This window comes from Panulirus ornatus, chromosome 9 (genome assembly GCF_036320965.1).
Source record: "Panulirus ornatus isolate Po-2019 chromosome 9, ASM3632096v1, whole genome shotgun sequence".
NCBI classification, from domain to species: Eukaryota; Metazoa; Arthropoda; class Malacostraca; order Decapoda; family Palinuridae; genus Panulirus; species Panulirus ornatus.
In genome coordinates, this window is record NC_092232.1 from 33474118 (window position 1) to 33489376 (window position 15259).

The following is a 15259-nucleotide window of genomic DNA, read 5'->3' on the forward strand; positions in this document are numbered from 1 at the left end:
TTCAATAAGATATGGAATGTCTTGAGGGATCAGTAGGGAGTAACAGTTAGAAGTGTTTGGTTTGAGAAAGTTAAAATGTAGAAATGAAATAGTAAAAAAAAAAAATACTTTGGAATAGTCAGGAGAATGTAATTTCATGGTTAAGGTAATAGTATTGGATGATTTGATTACAAAGGTTTGAGAAAATATCTGCTTTCTCTTGATGCCTAATTTGGCCCTTTATGTTCTGAGTGCTTTGAATTACATCTCTTTTTCCTTTTCAAACTCACTGATCTGTATCTACTGATTCTTTCTGCTTATTACTCACCTTATCACTACCAGTGTGTCATTTCCTGCCATCATTTGCCCCACAGACGAAATCCTGTGTCATTAAGTATGACCTTACTGTGTTTTAGTTTTGAATCCTGTTGCTGATGGTAGTGATGATATCCCATCCAGGTCTCCTGCAGAGCACTAGTGACCAAGCATTGGTTCCCTCCACAATAGAGGTTTTCGGAGGAATGCTTTACCCCTTGTCCATCATGTCTGCACAAGGCTGAGTCATGGCTTCCAATATAAAAGCCACATTTAGCGAGAGGCAAAATAATAACCCTGTTCTCCAAATGCTGACATATCTCACAGAAAGTTGGCTATCCAATAAAGCATTACACCTTATAGGGGAAACAGCCAAGAATATAAAGAATATTTGAAAGCCATCCCTCTCAAAGAGTAATAACTTGAATCTTCTCCCTCCCACCAACCACAATTCTCCTGGCATCAGAAAAATTAGATGGTGAATGGGAAAATTCTTGATAATTACCTTTGTGTTAATCACATCTTCAAGTAAAGGGTTTGTTTAACATATTCCCCTTTGAGCAGATGTTCCACCTCTGCAGACATTGATACCATGGCTAGCTTCTTCTTGACAGTGACAACTGTCTTCCCATGGACCTAGGCTGAAGAACTTGGTTCCTGCATTTTCTAGTGATCAGCTATCTAAGCTCCCTTTTCATTTGCCTACATGATTTCTGTAAAATGTTACCTGCATCAATCAGAGTGTGATGTGTTATCTTGAAATCATTGCCATAGATGCTGCAACCTCTTTTTTGCCAGGGTATGGTGCATTTCCTCCCTGCATCCTCTTCATCTTGTGTGATGTAAGGTTGCCCTCTCTTGGAAGGACCAGGCTCCGGAGTGAAATAGGTAGCTGGTGACTGAGACTCCCAGTACACAAATCCTTTAGGTTTGGTTGGCCTGTGCTGCCATGACAAGATGGTCAGGCTATGTGCCACCAAAGCACTTAGAGTGAGTGTGCACAACAACTACATAAGATTTCTTTCTTTCTGCAATACATTAATAATCAATATTCAACTGTCATATACCAGTGGCAACAGGCAAGACATGAGACAATCATATAGCGCTGCCTAAATACTCTAGCTTTTCACAAAGAAAAGAGAGCTTTGTGATGCTTCCCAACATGTTAGAGTCTATGAACTCTTTGTTGCAGTCCTGCTCTTTCATAGTGTTGTTCAGTTTGTCCATCTTCTCTAGTGCTCTGTACATGGGCATACTGAATTGGGGGGTTGATCCTTCTCTTGAGCTGTACTGCATATTATAAACTAATTCAATGCTGATGATTTACATATATTTAGTTATTTTAACCCTTTTAGTCCATCAAAAGGAAAAATATTAGTGAATGTTATTCATTTTTTTATTATACTTTGTCGCTGTCTCCTGCATCAGCGAGGTAGCGCAAGGAAACAGACGAAAGAATGGCCCAACCCACCCACATACACATGTATATACATACACGTCCACATATATACCTACACATTTCAATGTATACATATATATACATACACAGACATATACATATATACACATGTAAATAATTCATACTTGCTGCCTTTATTCATTCCTATCACCACCCCACCACACATGAAATGACACCCCCCTCCCTCCGCACGCGTACGAGGTAGTGCTAGGAAAAGACAACAAAGGCCACATTCATTCACACTCAGTCTCTAGCTGTCATGTATAATGCACTGAAACCACAGCCCCCTTTCCACATCCAGGCACCACAAAACTTTCCATGGTTTACCCCAGACGCTTCACAAGCCCTGGTTCAATCCATTAACAGCAGGTTGACCCCAGTATACCACATCGTTCCAATTCACTCTATTCCTTGCACGCCTTTCACCTTCCTACATGTTCAGGCCCCGATTGCTCAAAATCTTTTTCACTCCATCCTTCCACCTCCAAGTTGGTCTCACAATTTTCCTCATTCCCTCCATCTCTGACACATATATGCCCTTTGTCAATCTTTCCTCACTCATTCTCTCTATGTGACAAAACCATTTCAATACACCCTCTTCTGCTCTCTCAACCACCCTCTGTTTATTACCACACATCTCTCTTACCCTTTCATTACTTACCCGATCAAACCATCTCACACCACATACTGTCCTCAAACATCTCATTTCCAACACATCCACCCTCCTTCGCACAACCCTATCTATAGCCCATGCCTTACAACCATATAACATTGTTGGAACTACTATTCCTTTAAACATACCCGTTTTTGCTTTCCGAGATAATTTTCTTGCCTTCCAAACATTCTTCAACACTCCCAGAAACTTCACCCCCTCCCTACCCTGTGACTCACTTCTGCTTCCATGGTTCCATCCACTGCCAAATCAACTTCCAGATATCTAAAACACTTCACTTCCTCCAGTTTTTCTCCATTCAAACTTACCTCCCAATTGACTTGGCCCTCAACCCTACTGTACCTAATAACCTTGTTCTTATTCATATTTACTTTCAGCTTTCTTCTTTCACACAATTTACCAAATTCAGTCATTAGCTTCTACAGTTTCTCATCCGAATCAGCCACTGGCACCGTATCATCAGCGAACAACAACTGACTCACTTCCCAAGCCCTCTCATCCACAACAGACTGCATACTTGCCCCTCTCTCCAAAACTCTTGCATTCACCTCCCTAACAACCCCAACCATAAACAAATTAAACAACCATGGAGACATCACACACCCCTGCCGCAAACCGAGATTCACTGGGAACCAATCACTTTCCTCTCTTCCTACTCGTACACTTGCCTTACATCCTTGATAAAAACTTTTCACTGCTTCTAACAACTTGCCTCCCACACTGCATACCCTTAATACCTTCCACAGAGCATCTCTATCAACTCTATCATATGCCTTCTCCAGATCCATAAATGCTACATACAAATCCATTTGTTTTTCTAAGTATTTCTCACATACATTCTTCAAAGCAAACTCCTGATCCACACATCCTCTACCACTTCTGAAACTGCACTGCTCTTCCTCAATCTGGTGCTCTGTACATGTCTTGACCCTCTTAATCAATACCCTCCCTCCCTCCCTTACAATTTCCCAGGAATACTCAACAAACTTATACCTCTGTAATTTGAGCACTCACCTTTATCCCCTTTGCCTTTGAACAATGGAAGTATGCATGCATTACACCAATCCTCAGGCACTTCACCATGAGCCATACATACACTGAATATCCTCACCAACCAGTCAACAACACAGTCACCCACTTTTTTAATAAATTCCACTGCAATACCATCCAAAGCCGCTGCCTTCCCGGCTTTCATCTTCCGCAAAGCTTTCACTACCTCTTCTCTGTTTACCAAAGCATTCTCCCTGATCCTCTCACTTCGCACACCACCTCGACCAAAACACCCTATATCTGCCACTTTATCATCTAACACATTCAACAAACCTTCAAAATACTCACTCCATCTCCTCACATCACCACTACTTGTTAATATCTCCCCATTAGCCTCCTTCACCGATGTTCCCATTTGTTCTCTTGTCTTACGCACTTTATTTACCTCTTTCCAAAACATCTTTTTATTCTCCCTAAAACTTAATGATACTCTCTCACCCCAACTCTCTTTTGCCCTCTTTTTCACCTCTTGCACCTTTCTCTTCACCTCTTGCCTCTTTCTTTTATACATCTCCCAGTCATTTGCACTATTTTCCTGCAAAAATAGTCCAAATGCCTCTCTCTTATCTTTCACTAATAATCTTACTTCTTCATCCCACCACTCACTACCCTTTCTAATCTGCCCACCTCCCATGCTTCTCATGCCACAAGCATCTTTTGCACAAGCCATCACTGCTTCCCTAAATGCATCCCATTCCTCCCCCCCCCTCCCCTTACGCCATTTGCTCTCATCTTTTTCCATTCTGTACTCAGTCTCTCCTGGTACTTCCTCACACAAGTCTCCTTCCCAAGCTCACTTACTCTCACCACTCTCTTCACCTCAACATTTTCTCTTCTTTTCTGAAAACCTCTACAAATCTTAACCTTTGCCTCTACAAGATAATGATCAGACATCCCTCCAGTTGCACCTCTCAGCACATTAACATCCAAAAGTCTCTCTTCCAAGCACCTATCAATCAACACGTAATCCAATAACGCTCTCTGGCCATCTCTCCTACTCAAATACGTATACTTATGCATATCTCTCTTTTTAAACCAGGTATTCTCAATCACCAGTCCTTTTTCAGCACACATCAATTGTTTCAGTTATTCACTCAAGTGACCAAGGAAATGATTGGTACATTTCCCCATCTTCCTAGAATTCTGACATGATTATGATAAAACATACTTTATCTGCAATATTACAGTAATTTGCTTTATCAAACAAAACTACCCTGATTATTACTATCTGCTGTTTTGTAGATAATACCATTCAGGTAGGAGCCTCTGCAAACACTGCTAGACTTGCCCTCTGCCAGTGGCCTGTTAGGGTGAGGCATAAAGGCTAAGAAGCGGCAGTGGAGTTCACTAGTTATGGAGTCTCCATTGCTGTTGTTATCCCTTTGAGGGAGTTCCAGAAAGGAACAGGTGTCAGAGAATATAGATGGATATAATAGCTGTTTTGTCATAATTTTTCATATTTTCATATCTATTAAAAAATAGTCATTGGTCTCACAATAAACTTACTTTTATAAGATAGCTGTAATTCTTTATGTAATAGGAGGCACCTACTGCTGCTACTTTGTAATAGTATTAGTACTGAGGGATTGGTAACCATCAACAAGGGAGTACTACTACTAAGGTTTTGGGAAGGATGGTGGCAGAGGTGCAGTCAGCCAGCACTGTAACATTTGTTACAAACCCCCTTTCTGGCCAAGATCACTTTCTTTTTTCCTTGCCTCAACCACATGTTGATTCCTCAATACCATACCCCCTTTTTCTTGTACACAAAACTGAGCAAGACATAACTCACACATACCTTCATTCTTTTTTTCCATCTTTTTTTTTCACTTTCACTACTTTCAAATTGTATAGCAGTAAAATCATCGAAGAATTCTCTAGCACCAGTTCTGAGCAGTGCACAAGTCAAGAGGGTTGGGCAGATTGCAAGGCCCATCTGACCACCATCATGTGACTGAGATCCAACCTACTCCCACAAGTACAGATCTTAGACCTGGCTCTTTTTCTATCCATTTCTGCAACATTTGGTTTTAATTCTAATATTCCCTCTCTCGAACACCACCTTTTTATCTCCACCCATGATCTTCTCTCTTAAATCTAACTGTTTCTTCCTTGCACCATCAAATCTCCATCTATAAACTTTATCAGCGTTTCTTCTCTAAGGGTGAATTCCATGCCTAGTATAGTATGGAAACAGTTATTGCTCACCTTCTGGCTCATAAGTCTCCTAACTTTGATGCCATATGGCTCAAAATCTCTCTACCCTTTATTACTTTGCTTTTGTGTTTTGTTTATTTCCTCCAACTATGTACAACTCTTTGACTATCTGACTTCTTGCTATGAAGTTCTGCTCTCTTCACAACCATTTGCTGACACCCTCTATGCAAGGGATTTCAATGTACACCACAAGGATTGGTTAAGCCCTTGCTGGGACAATCCTGGTGGATCTAAGGACTTTTCTTTTTCTCTCCTTAACAATCTGGAACAATTAATTAAACATCCTACCAGAGTTTCAGATTGTCATAGCCACTCTTCTAAAACACTTGACCTTTTTTACCTCTGAACCCTCCCACTAGGCATACACTATCACAATATTATTTCTGTTGATTCTAATTGAGTTTATTCCTGCACTGCTTCCTTGTCGACTTCCTCCACGATGGGTATTGTTTCTCTGGCTGGGATGCCTTGCCTTGTGTTGTGCTGAAAGCAAAGCAGATGTTACCTTGTCTGGAATGGAACCCTATATCCTATCTTCTTCTCAGTCTTTCTCTTCTCAATATGATTCGATGGCTCCTGCTCTGTTGCCTACTGCATCATGGACTGTTCCTATAGGACCATGAGATTCTTTCCTTCCCCCTGGAACCCACTGCACTTTCGTTTCTACTTGGAATCACAGCAAAGATGTTCTTTGAAGAACCAAAAACACCTTCATAAAAAGAAAGTGTGCTGACTGATGATTAGTCAGAGTCATTTGCCACTTCTCCAAGAGAGATCTTTCTGGTCCTTAACCAAAGCATCTCCAACAACTTGTGTAACTCAACCTTTGCCTTTCTCTTCTGACTTGATTAATTTATTGGTAACTTTTCAACTGACAAAGCTGCTCCTTTTGGTATTTTGTTTTTCTCTAGCTCAACTTTGGATGATCCAGCTTTTAATCCTCAACTTCCATCTCTTTCTAACGAACTTATACAATCTCCAATATTCTCCTCACACAGAGTTTTCTAGGTACTCTCCCAGTTCCAGGTAGACAAAGTGTATGGCCCAGCTGGCACAGCTCCTAAAGCTCTGAAGGAGCTCTGAAGCACCTGAGTTAGCACCAGGCCCTGCTTGTCTATTTTGTCTCTGTTTAATAACCTAGACTTCCCTTCTGTTTGGAAAGGAAAAGGATGGGCTTGGTGCAGCCCATCCCTCAGAAAGGAGACTGCTCTAACCCTTCCAACCATTGCCCCACTGCTCTCATTTTTGCCACCTATAAAGTCTTTGAAACTCACCTACTCTTTCACTTCTCAAACATTTAGAAGCCCATTCCCTTCTTTCAGATGACCAGTATGGATATCACAACTCAGTGATTCAACTCTTGTTGGAGACTCCTTTCTCAGGGACTCTGGAGAAACTTTTGTTGTAGTCCTTGACATATTCAGAGCACTTGATGAAGTGTGACTTAAGTCTTCTTGCTGACCTTCCTTCCTTTGGTTCCACTCCTTATCTCTCTGTTCTCTAATGCATAGTTTCCTCTCTGGCTATTCTATTGTAGTAGATGTTGATTAAGTGACTTCTTTCTATCCCATTAATAATGGTATTCCTCAGGGTTCTGTCCTAATGCCTTCCCTCTTTTTTCTCTCAATATATGATCTCTCATTTACTTATAGCCCTATTCATTCCTATGCCGATGATTCCACTTAACATATTTCAATGCACTCTTCCTCATTTTATAACTCAAATTCTTTCTTGCACCGATTTTATTTCCTCTCTCAATATGGAATTGTGCAGCCTTTCAAATAGAGAAGTAGTAACCTTGTAAAATTTAACTTATCTAAAATGCAATTTCTTCCTATATCTCTCTCTAAGAATAATTTTTTCCCTCTGCAAGCCTGTAATAACATAAACGTATAGGATAGAAACATGTTCTCCTCTTTATTTGCCGAGCATGGCATACCACTCACATATATAAGATGGCACATCCTCCACTTCTAATTTAAGTACTGTGAAAAGCCTTCCATCTCATTGATTTTCAAGGTGTCATATCTCTTCAGCCTTCCCTTTCTGTATGCTGTGATGTTGCTGCCCTCTATTCGAGGTATTACTTAGACCATTGTTCTTGAGGTGGTCTGCATGTGTCCCCACCCCTAAGGTATGGATCCATGACACGTATGGCTGCTGCATCCTATAGTTCCTAAGAGGAGCCTGACCACTTAAGAATTGGCTGTTCATGTGCTTCATTCTTCCTAGAACAGATAAGCTGCAGAATTCTCTTTCTTATTATCTCTTTTCCCTTTCATATAACCTTCCTTCCTTTAAAAGTCAGGTTTGTTTAATCTCTATTTTCTTTTTCTTTTTTCTTTCACCTCTGATGGCCTGGAATGGGGTATGTTTTACCTATGCTATGTTAGTCACAATAGAAAAAAATATTTGGAACTCTGACCAATATGTGATTTACTTTGACATCCAAATAACTAAGAAAAGAATGAAGATAAGAATATCATAAAGATGAAGGTGCAGTGAAGAACAGTATAGTGAATACAAAATGACTTAAGCATGAAATATAATGGTAATGGCCTTTGCAATGAATGTGAGGATGTAGCGAAGAAGAGTACAGTGAATATAAAACAATGAAATCTTGGTTCAGCCTTGAATGTACCTTTTAAGATAATTTTAATGTAAAGATAGCATGTAGTAAAGATATGGATGTAATGAAGATAAAGGGGTACTGAAGATGAAGGTTAAATGAAGGTAATGGTTGAAAGCAAAAATGGGTGTAATATAAATGAGACTGTAGCAAACAGAATGGTGAAGTGGGAATGAGGATGTAATGAAGATTAAAGAGTTGTGAAGATGTAAGTTAATCATGGCAAAAGTGTATCCAGGAGGGCCTCTTTGACCTGATTTCCAAAATGATCCCAGTTAAGTTACAGGCCAGCTGCAGATACTAGTAGTTGTGATAATAATGATGATAATGATCGAAGTGCTGTCTATAAACTGAATCAAGGCATGTGAAGCATCTGGGGTAAACCATGGAAAGGTCTGTGGGGGCCTGATTGTGGATAGTGAGTTGTCTTTCAGTGCATTACACATGACAGCTGGAGAATGGATGCAAGTGGATGCAGCCTTTCTTCATCCGCTTCTGGTGCTACATTGTTAATGCAGGAAACGACGATCACGCATGAAAAACATACTAATAATCATGATAATGAAATTCTATTCTTGAGTTATCTCCCTTCTTTTGGGTAATTTCAATAGCAAAGAGCAAGTGACTCACACCAAGGGATTAGTTGTTCCTTCCCAATTAAATCACCTGGAGGGTAGTTGGTAACTTGAGAAAAAATGAATCTTCAAAACATATCAGCAAAGCCAGAGATAAGTAAGTGATTTTCTTTTCTTTAGTTTTCCAATGTATTCTGAGTCATTTTTTCTTGACTTATCTGCTTTTTGAGGTTCATTCTGTAACTGCAACTCCTCTGCAGCCAGTTGATTCTGGTAGCTCTACTGTACTTGGTGTTAAAAGGAAGGCTACTCATTGTACTCTTTTACCTATGCAATCACTTTATCAAATTGTGCTTAGCTTTTCTGATACAATCAGACAACATTTTTTCCAACTTTTCTCCCTTTCCAAGGCTCATTTTAACCTGCACACTGTGGGGTGTTGAGACAGTAACACCTAAAGTAACTTATGCTGACTACAGGGTACAGCTATTGCAACACTCTCTCAAATTTTGCATCTGAGGTGGGAAGAAAAATGATAATAATATCAAGAACTGACAACACATAAATCTGATGCTAGACAATGAGCCAATTGTTCATGAATACATGGGTCAACAGCCATCAAAATGTCAGAGAGGAGAGTATGATCTTTACTCACTTCTGGCCAAATTACAGCTTGGGGTGTAGATACTGTAAGAACTGTTCATTTCCAGGTTGCAACAGACTTTGATGAACTCAGTGAAGAAGAATAGAGAAACATGAAACAGATGAGAGACAGCTCTAAACATGACAAAAGAGACACAGCACCTAGATGGCAAAAACAGATGTAGGAATCAGCTGACAATGTCTGTCAACATATGTTCCCTTTTTGTTCAACTCCTCACATTTGGGTGAGACAGATGCTTGTTCTGTGACAAAAATGTCTCAAGAACTTGACTTCTTATTAGGGAATTTTTCAATACTTGTTGGATATGATACAGAACAAGACTTATATTATTATATAATTGTATAATACTTGATCACTGTCTCCTGCGTGAGCAGGGTAGCACCAGGAAACAAATGAAGAATGGCCCATCCACTCACATACACATAAACGCCCATATATGTACATACACGTATGCATACATATACATATCAACACATACACACACATACATAGACATTCACAGACATATACGTATATACACATGTATATATTCATACTTGCTTGCCTTCATCCATTCCCGGTGCCACCCTGCCCCATAGGTACAGCATCACCACCCCTACTTCAGTGAGGCAGCACCAGGAAAACAAGACAAAAAAGGCTACATTCGTTCACACTTGGTCTCTAGCTGTCATGTGCAATACACCAAAACCATAGCTCCCTATCCACAGACCTTCCCATGGTCTACTCCAGATGTTTCACATGCCCTGGTTCAGTCCATTGACAAAACATCGACCCCGGTATACAACATCATTCCACTTCACTCTATTCCTTGCACACCTCTCATCCTCCTGTATGTTCAGAACCCAATTGCTCAAAATCGTTTTCACTCCATCCTTCCACCTCCAATTTGTTCTCCCTCCTGTCCTTGTTCCCTCCCCTTCTGACACGTATATCCTCACTGTCAAGCTTTCCTCACTCATTCTCTCCATATGTCCAAACCATTTCAACACACCCTCTTCTGCTCTCAACCACTCTCTTTTTATTTTCACACATCTCTCTTACCCTTTCATTACTTAATCAAACCACCTCATACCACACATTGTCCTCAAACATTTAATTTCTAACACATCCACCCTCCTCCGTACAATCCTATCTATAGCTCATGCCTTGCAACCATATCATATTGTTGGAACTACTATTCCTTCAAACAAACCCATTTTTGCTATTCAAGATAACGTTCTCTCTTTCTACACATTCTTCATCGCTCTCAGACCCCCTCATTAATCACTTCCACTTCCATGGTTCCATTTGCTGCCAAGTCCACTCCCAGGTACCTAAAATACTTCACTTCCTACAATTTTTCTTCAGCCAAGTTTACATCCCAACTAACTTGTCCTTTAACCCTACTGAACCTAATAACTTTGCTCATATTCACATTTACTCTCAACTTTTTCCTTGCACACACTTTTCCAAACTCAGTCACCAACTTCTACAGTTTCTCACTCAAATCAGCCACCAGTGCTGTATCATTGGCGAATGACAAGTGACTCACCTCCCAAGCCCTCCCATCCCCAAAAGACTGCATACTTGCCCCTCTCTTCAAAACTATAGCATTTACCTCCCTCACCACCCCATCCATAAATAAATCAAATAATCATGGTGACATCACACATCCCTGCCATAGACTAACCTTCACTGGGAACCAATCACTCAACTCTCTTCATACTTGTACATATGCCTTACAGCTTGATAAAAATTTTCACTACTTCTAGCAGCTTAATTTCCACACCATATATTCTTAATACCTTCCACAAAGCATCTCTATCAACCCTATCATAAGCCTTCTCCAGATCCATAAATGCTACATACAAATCTATCTGTTTTTCTAAGTATTTCTCGCACACACTCTTCAGTCTCTATCCGTCATGTGTAATGCACCAAAACCAAAGCTAGCTCCCTATCCACAATTGGGCCTTACTCTGAATGCCTCATATGCCCTAGTTCAATACTTTGACAGCACATATAAATATGTTAGAAAATACATATTGTAAGGTGCAAATAGTGTTCATATATTACATTCTTTTCTGTTTGAAGATCAAAAATATGTAATTATGAAAAATCAATCATTTACACGAGCAAGAAATGAAAAATGTTGAATTCAAACTGAGACTTTGAGCAAAATGAATATAGAAGTAACAGCTTTTCATTGCAGGTCCTCTGAATTTGTCAGTTGGAAACAGTATACAATACATACAAAATAATCATTAACTTTTTCTTTGTCTTTACTGGCAATCATACTTTTTCTTCATTGATTCACTTATTCTATAAAATACAGATATACCAGACAGATAGCTAGGACTTACATGAGTACAGTAAATAAAAGAAATTGCTGTCTGAAATAACTTTCCTAGAAATATCTCTGCATCATTCGAATATGTATCAACAGTAATATGTATTCACAAATAACAAGATTTTGTTTTCATACTTGATCACCCTTCCCCATGTTGGCAAGGCAGTGCTAGAAACAGATGAAAAAAGCCACATCTGCTCACACCCACTCCCAAGCTGTCATGCACTGAAACCACAGCTCCCTATCCATGAGTGGGCTCAACTTACAGCATATCGACCCCAGCGTACCACATCATTTCAATTCACTCTATCTATGCCTCGCATGCCTTTCACCCTCCTGCATGTTCAGGTCCCAATTGCTCAAAATCTTTTTCACACCATCCTTCCACCTCTAATTTGGTCTGGTTTTTCTTGTTACCTCCACTTCTGACACATACATCCTCTTTGTCAACCTTCCCTCACTCATTCTCTCCATATGTACAAACCAAACAAAACACCCTCTTCAGCTCTCTAAAACACGCTTTCTATTACCACACATCTCTCTTATTATTCTATTACTTAAACAAATCACCTCATACCAGATATTGCCCTCAAACATTTAATTTCCAACTCATCCACCCTCCTCTGCACAGCCTCAACAAGAGCCTATGACTTGCATCTATATAATATTGTTGGGACTACTATACCTTCAAACATACCTATTTTTACCTTCCCAAAAAACATTTTCTATATTCTTTGGCGGTCCCTAAAAGCTGCACCCTCTCACTAACCGTATGACTCACTTCCACTTCCATGGTTCCATTCATTGTCATGTCCACTCCCAGATATCTAAAGTACTTCACTTCCTCTAAGTTTTCTTCATTAAAACTAAAACCCCTACTAACCTGTCCCTCAATCCAGCTAAACCTATCAAACTTGCCATAATTCACATTTACTTGTGACTTACTGCCTTCAAACAGTCTTCTGTACTCTGCAGTTTCTTACTCAAATATGCCACCTTCACTATATCATCAGCAAACTACAACTGACACTTTCCTGACCCTTTCTGATTTTCAGACACGTTTATTTCTGTTAATCTAATCTAAACACTAAAGGACCTAAATTCAGGAGCATAATCAAAGTTAGTAAAGAGAATTAGGAAAAAAAACTCAAGAGCACACTCATGCATCTGGTAATGCTAATGGGAATTTCCTCTCTTACACAAGCAAACTGATGCTTTCACAAAAGCAACTGAAAAAAGTAAAATTTTTCTATAAATCTTCAAAATTCAAACATGAACTGAAGAGCTTCTTAGAGTTACTGAAATACCTCTTCACACAGGGGTATCTTTATACCTAGAGAAAGTAGCAGTGAATGGGTTAAAAGTAAGCACAAGCCCCTCATAACCAGTTGAGCTGGAATGTCATACTTTGTGTTAAAAGGTAGATAAACCCTTGTCATGTTGCACTTAGAAAAAGTGCAGCTTTCTTGGTCAAATGGTTACTGAGGAGATGTGCTGACAAAATTGTGCAAAACAAATATTGACTACAATAGCCTGAAAAAAATTCAAAATATATCAGCACGAAAGTTTTTGTGCAGATGCAAAACTACAAGGGTTTATCAATCATTTTCTTATAAAGCACAACTTTGCATATCGACTGGTTATGAAGGAAAAATTTTCACAAAATGAAACTCAAAAGGGGAATGTAATCTGAAAAAAAGAATCATAAAAACAATGAAAAAAAGCATCTTGAGGTATTGTTACAAGTCACCATTTCTGAAAATTTTACATAAACTAATGGATTAGATGCTGAGATATCTATGGCAGATATGTAGGGTGTTGAATGTTAAAAAATCTTTGCTACTGAGGTGGTGTCCTTCAAACATGAAAACTGCTTGCATGACACAGACACTGCCTTGGAGATAAATGTAGGTTTTGAATGTTTAGAAACTTTTTCAAATGATATGCCTGTGAGCACTTTTCATGCAAAGGAGAGAAAAATGAAGAGCACTAACAAAAGGTTCAACCTACAATTCATTCTTGAAAAACTTATGTTTGCATACAAACCTGTAGTGCTGGTTATTCACTAGGGACTCTTGCTTATGGACCCAGGTAATTGCAGCAGGTGGGTATGCTTCAACGTGACATTCTAAATCCATGTCATATTGTAAGGCCTGCAAAAATAAAATCATTTAAGTATTCATGTTGCTATGGATATTCATGCTAAGAATTATAGAAGGATTTAGAAACATTCAAACAAGCATAAAATGCTAAGATGACACATACTACCTCCAGGAGAAAGCTTCAGCACAGATGAAGGGAATGAACATTCATTACCAAACATGATTATGCATAAGAGCTTACCTTTCCTAAAAACCCCTGCTCTTCACTCATTCTGCATTCAGTCAGTTCTATCACTCTATCAATTAACATTCTTGCATACGCTTTTCCTGGTATACTTAACAGATTTATTTTCCTATAATTGCTACATATATACTTAGCACCTTTTCCTTTGAATAAAAGAATAATAATTGCTTTCACCTAATCCTTCAGGAACAACTCTCTGTTTCCATGCTAAATTACATATCAGATGCATCCAGTCAATCACACTTTCTCCTCCATACTTTAGAATTTCAGTTGTAATTCCATCCACTCTATGTGCTTTTCCTACCTTCAGCCTCATAATTGGCCTTCTTACCTCTCTTTTTGCTATAGGCCCTTCCACTTGTATCCTCTTCCTTCTATCCTCCATACCCATGCATGTAACAACTGCTGCCTCCCCTTCTCCCACATTCATCAGTTCTTCAAAACACTCTATCCATCTTTCTTTCACTTCCTCCTTTTGATTCAGCAACTCCCCTTCCTTGCTTAATCCAGAAACTTTTTGCTTAAGTTTCTTCCAAAATCTTCATCTGCTCTTTCTTTGCTTATCTCTATCAACTTCTTAAAATTCCACTTACATATTCTAAGTTCTTTCCACTTCCTTTGTTGAACTTCCACAGGCACATTCCTATCAAGAAATCTACCATATGCCTTTTTCTTCACTTCTGCAACATTCCTAATCTCTTCTGTCCACCATGCATTGCCCTGTTTTTTTTTCCTATATCTCACGACCTTGTATCCAACTCCTAATTCTACAACCTTTAATAGTAATTCTCTGAACATTTTAAACACCTCATTCACACATGACTGCATCTTTATATTCACTGGACTTCCATCCAAATTTTCAGTTACCTTCCAGTCATACTCCTCCCTGCATATTTCCTGATTCAGCTTCGCGCTTGCCAACACTTTCACCTCTCCATTCTTTCATACACCAAACCCCCACGTCTCCCTGATCCTTATCCCCACAAGAATTGCAAAATGGTCAAAGTCTCCAAAGAATCCTCT

The 15259-nt window shown here is 39.3% G+C and overlaps 1 protein-coding gene across 3 annotated transcripts in view; it reads right to left on the reverse strand.

Annotated features, from left to right (window-relative positions):
* The window catches only part of Lac (septate junction protein lachesin), a 264822-nt gene that overhangs the window by 25910 nt on the left and 223653 nt on the right, over window positions 1-15259 (reverse strand). For all 3 annotated transcript variants that reach the window (XM_071664993.1, XM_071664994.1, XM_071664995.1), the window contains exon 6: window positions 13937-14043. In XM_071664993.1, the coding sequence (XP_071521094.1) occupies window positions 13937-14043 (107 nt within the window). The remainder of the gene's footprint in view (window positions 1-13936; window positions 14044-15259) is intronic.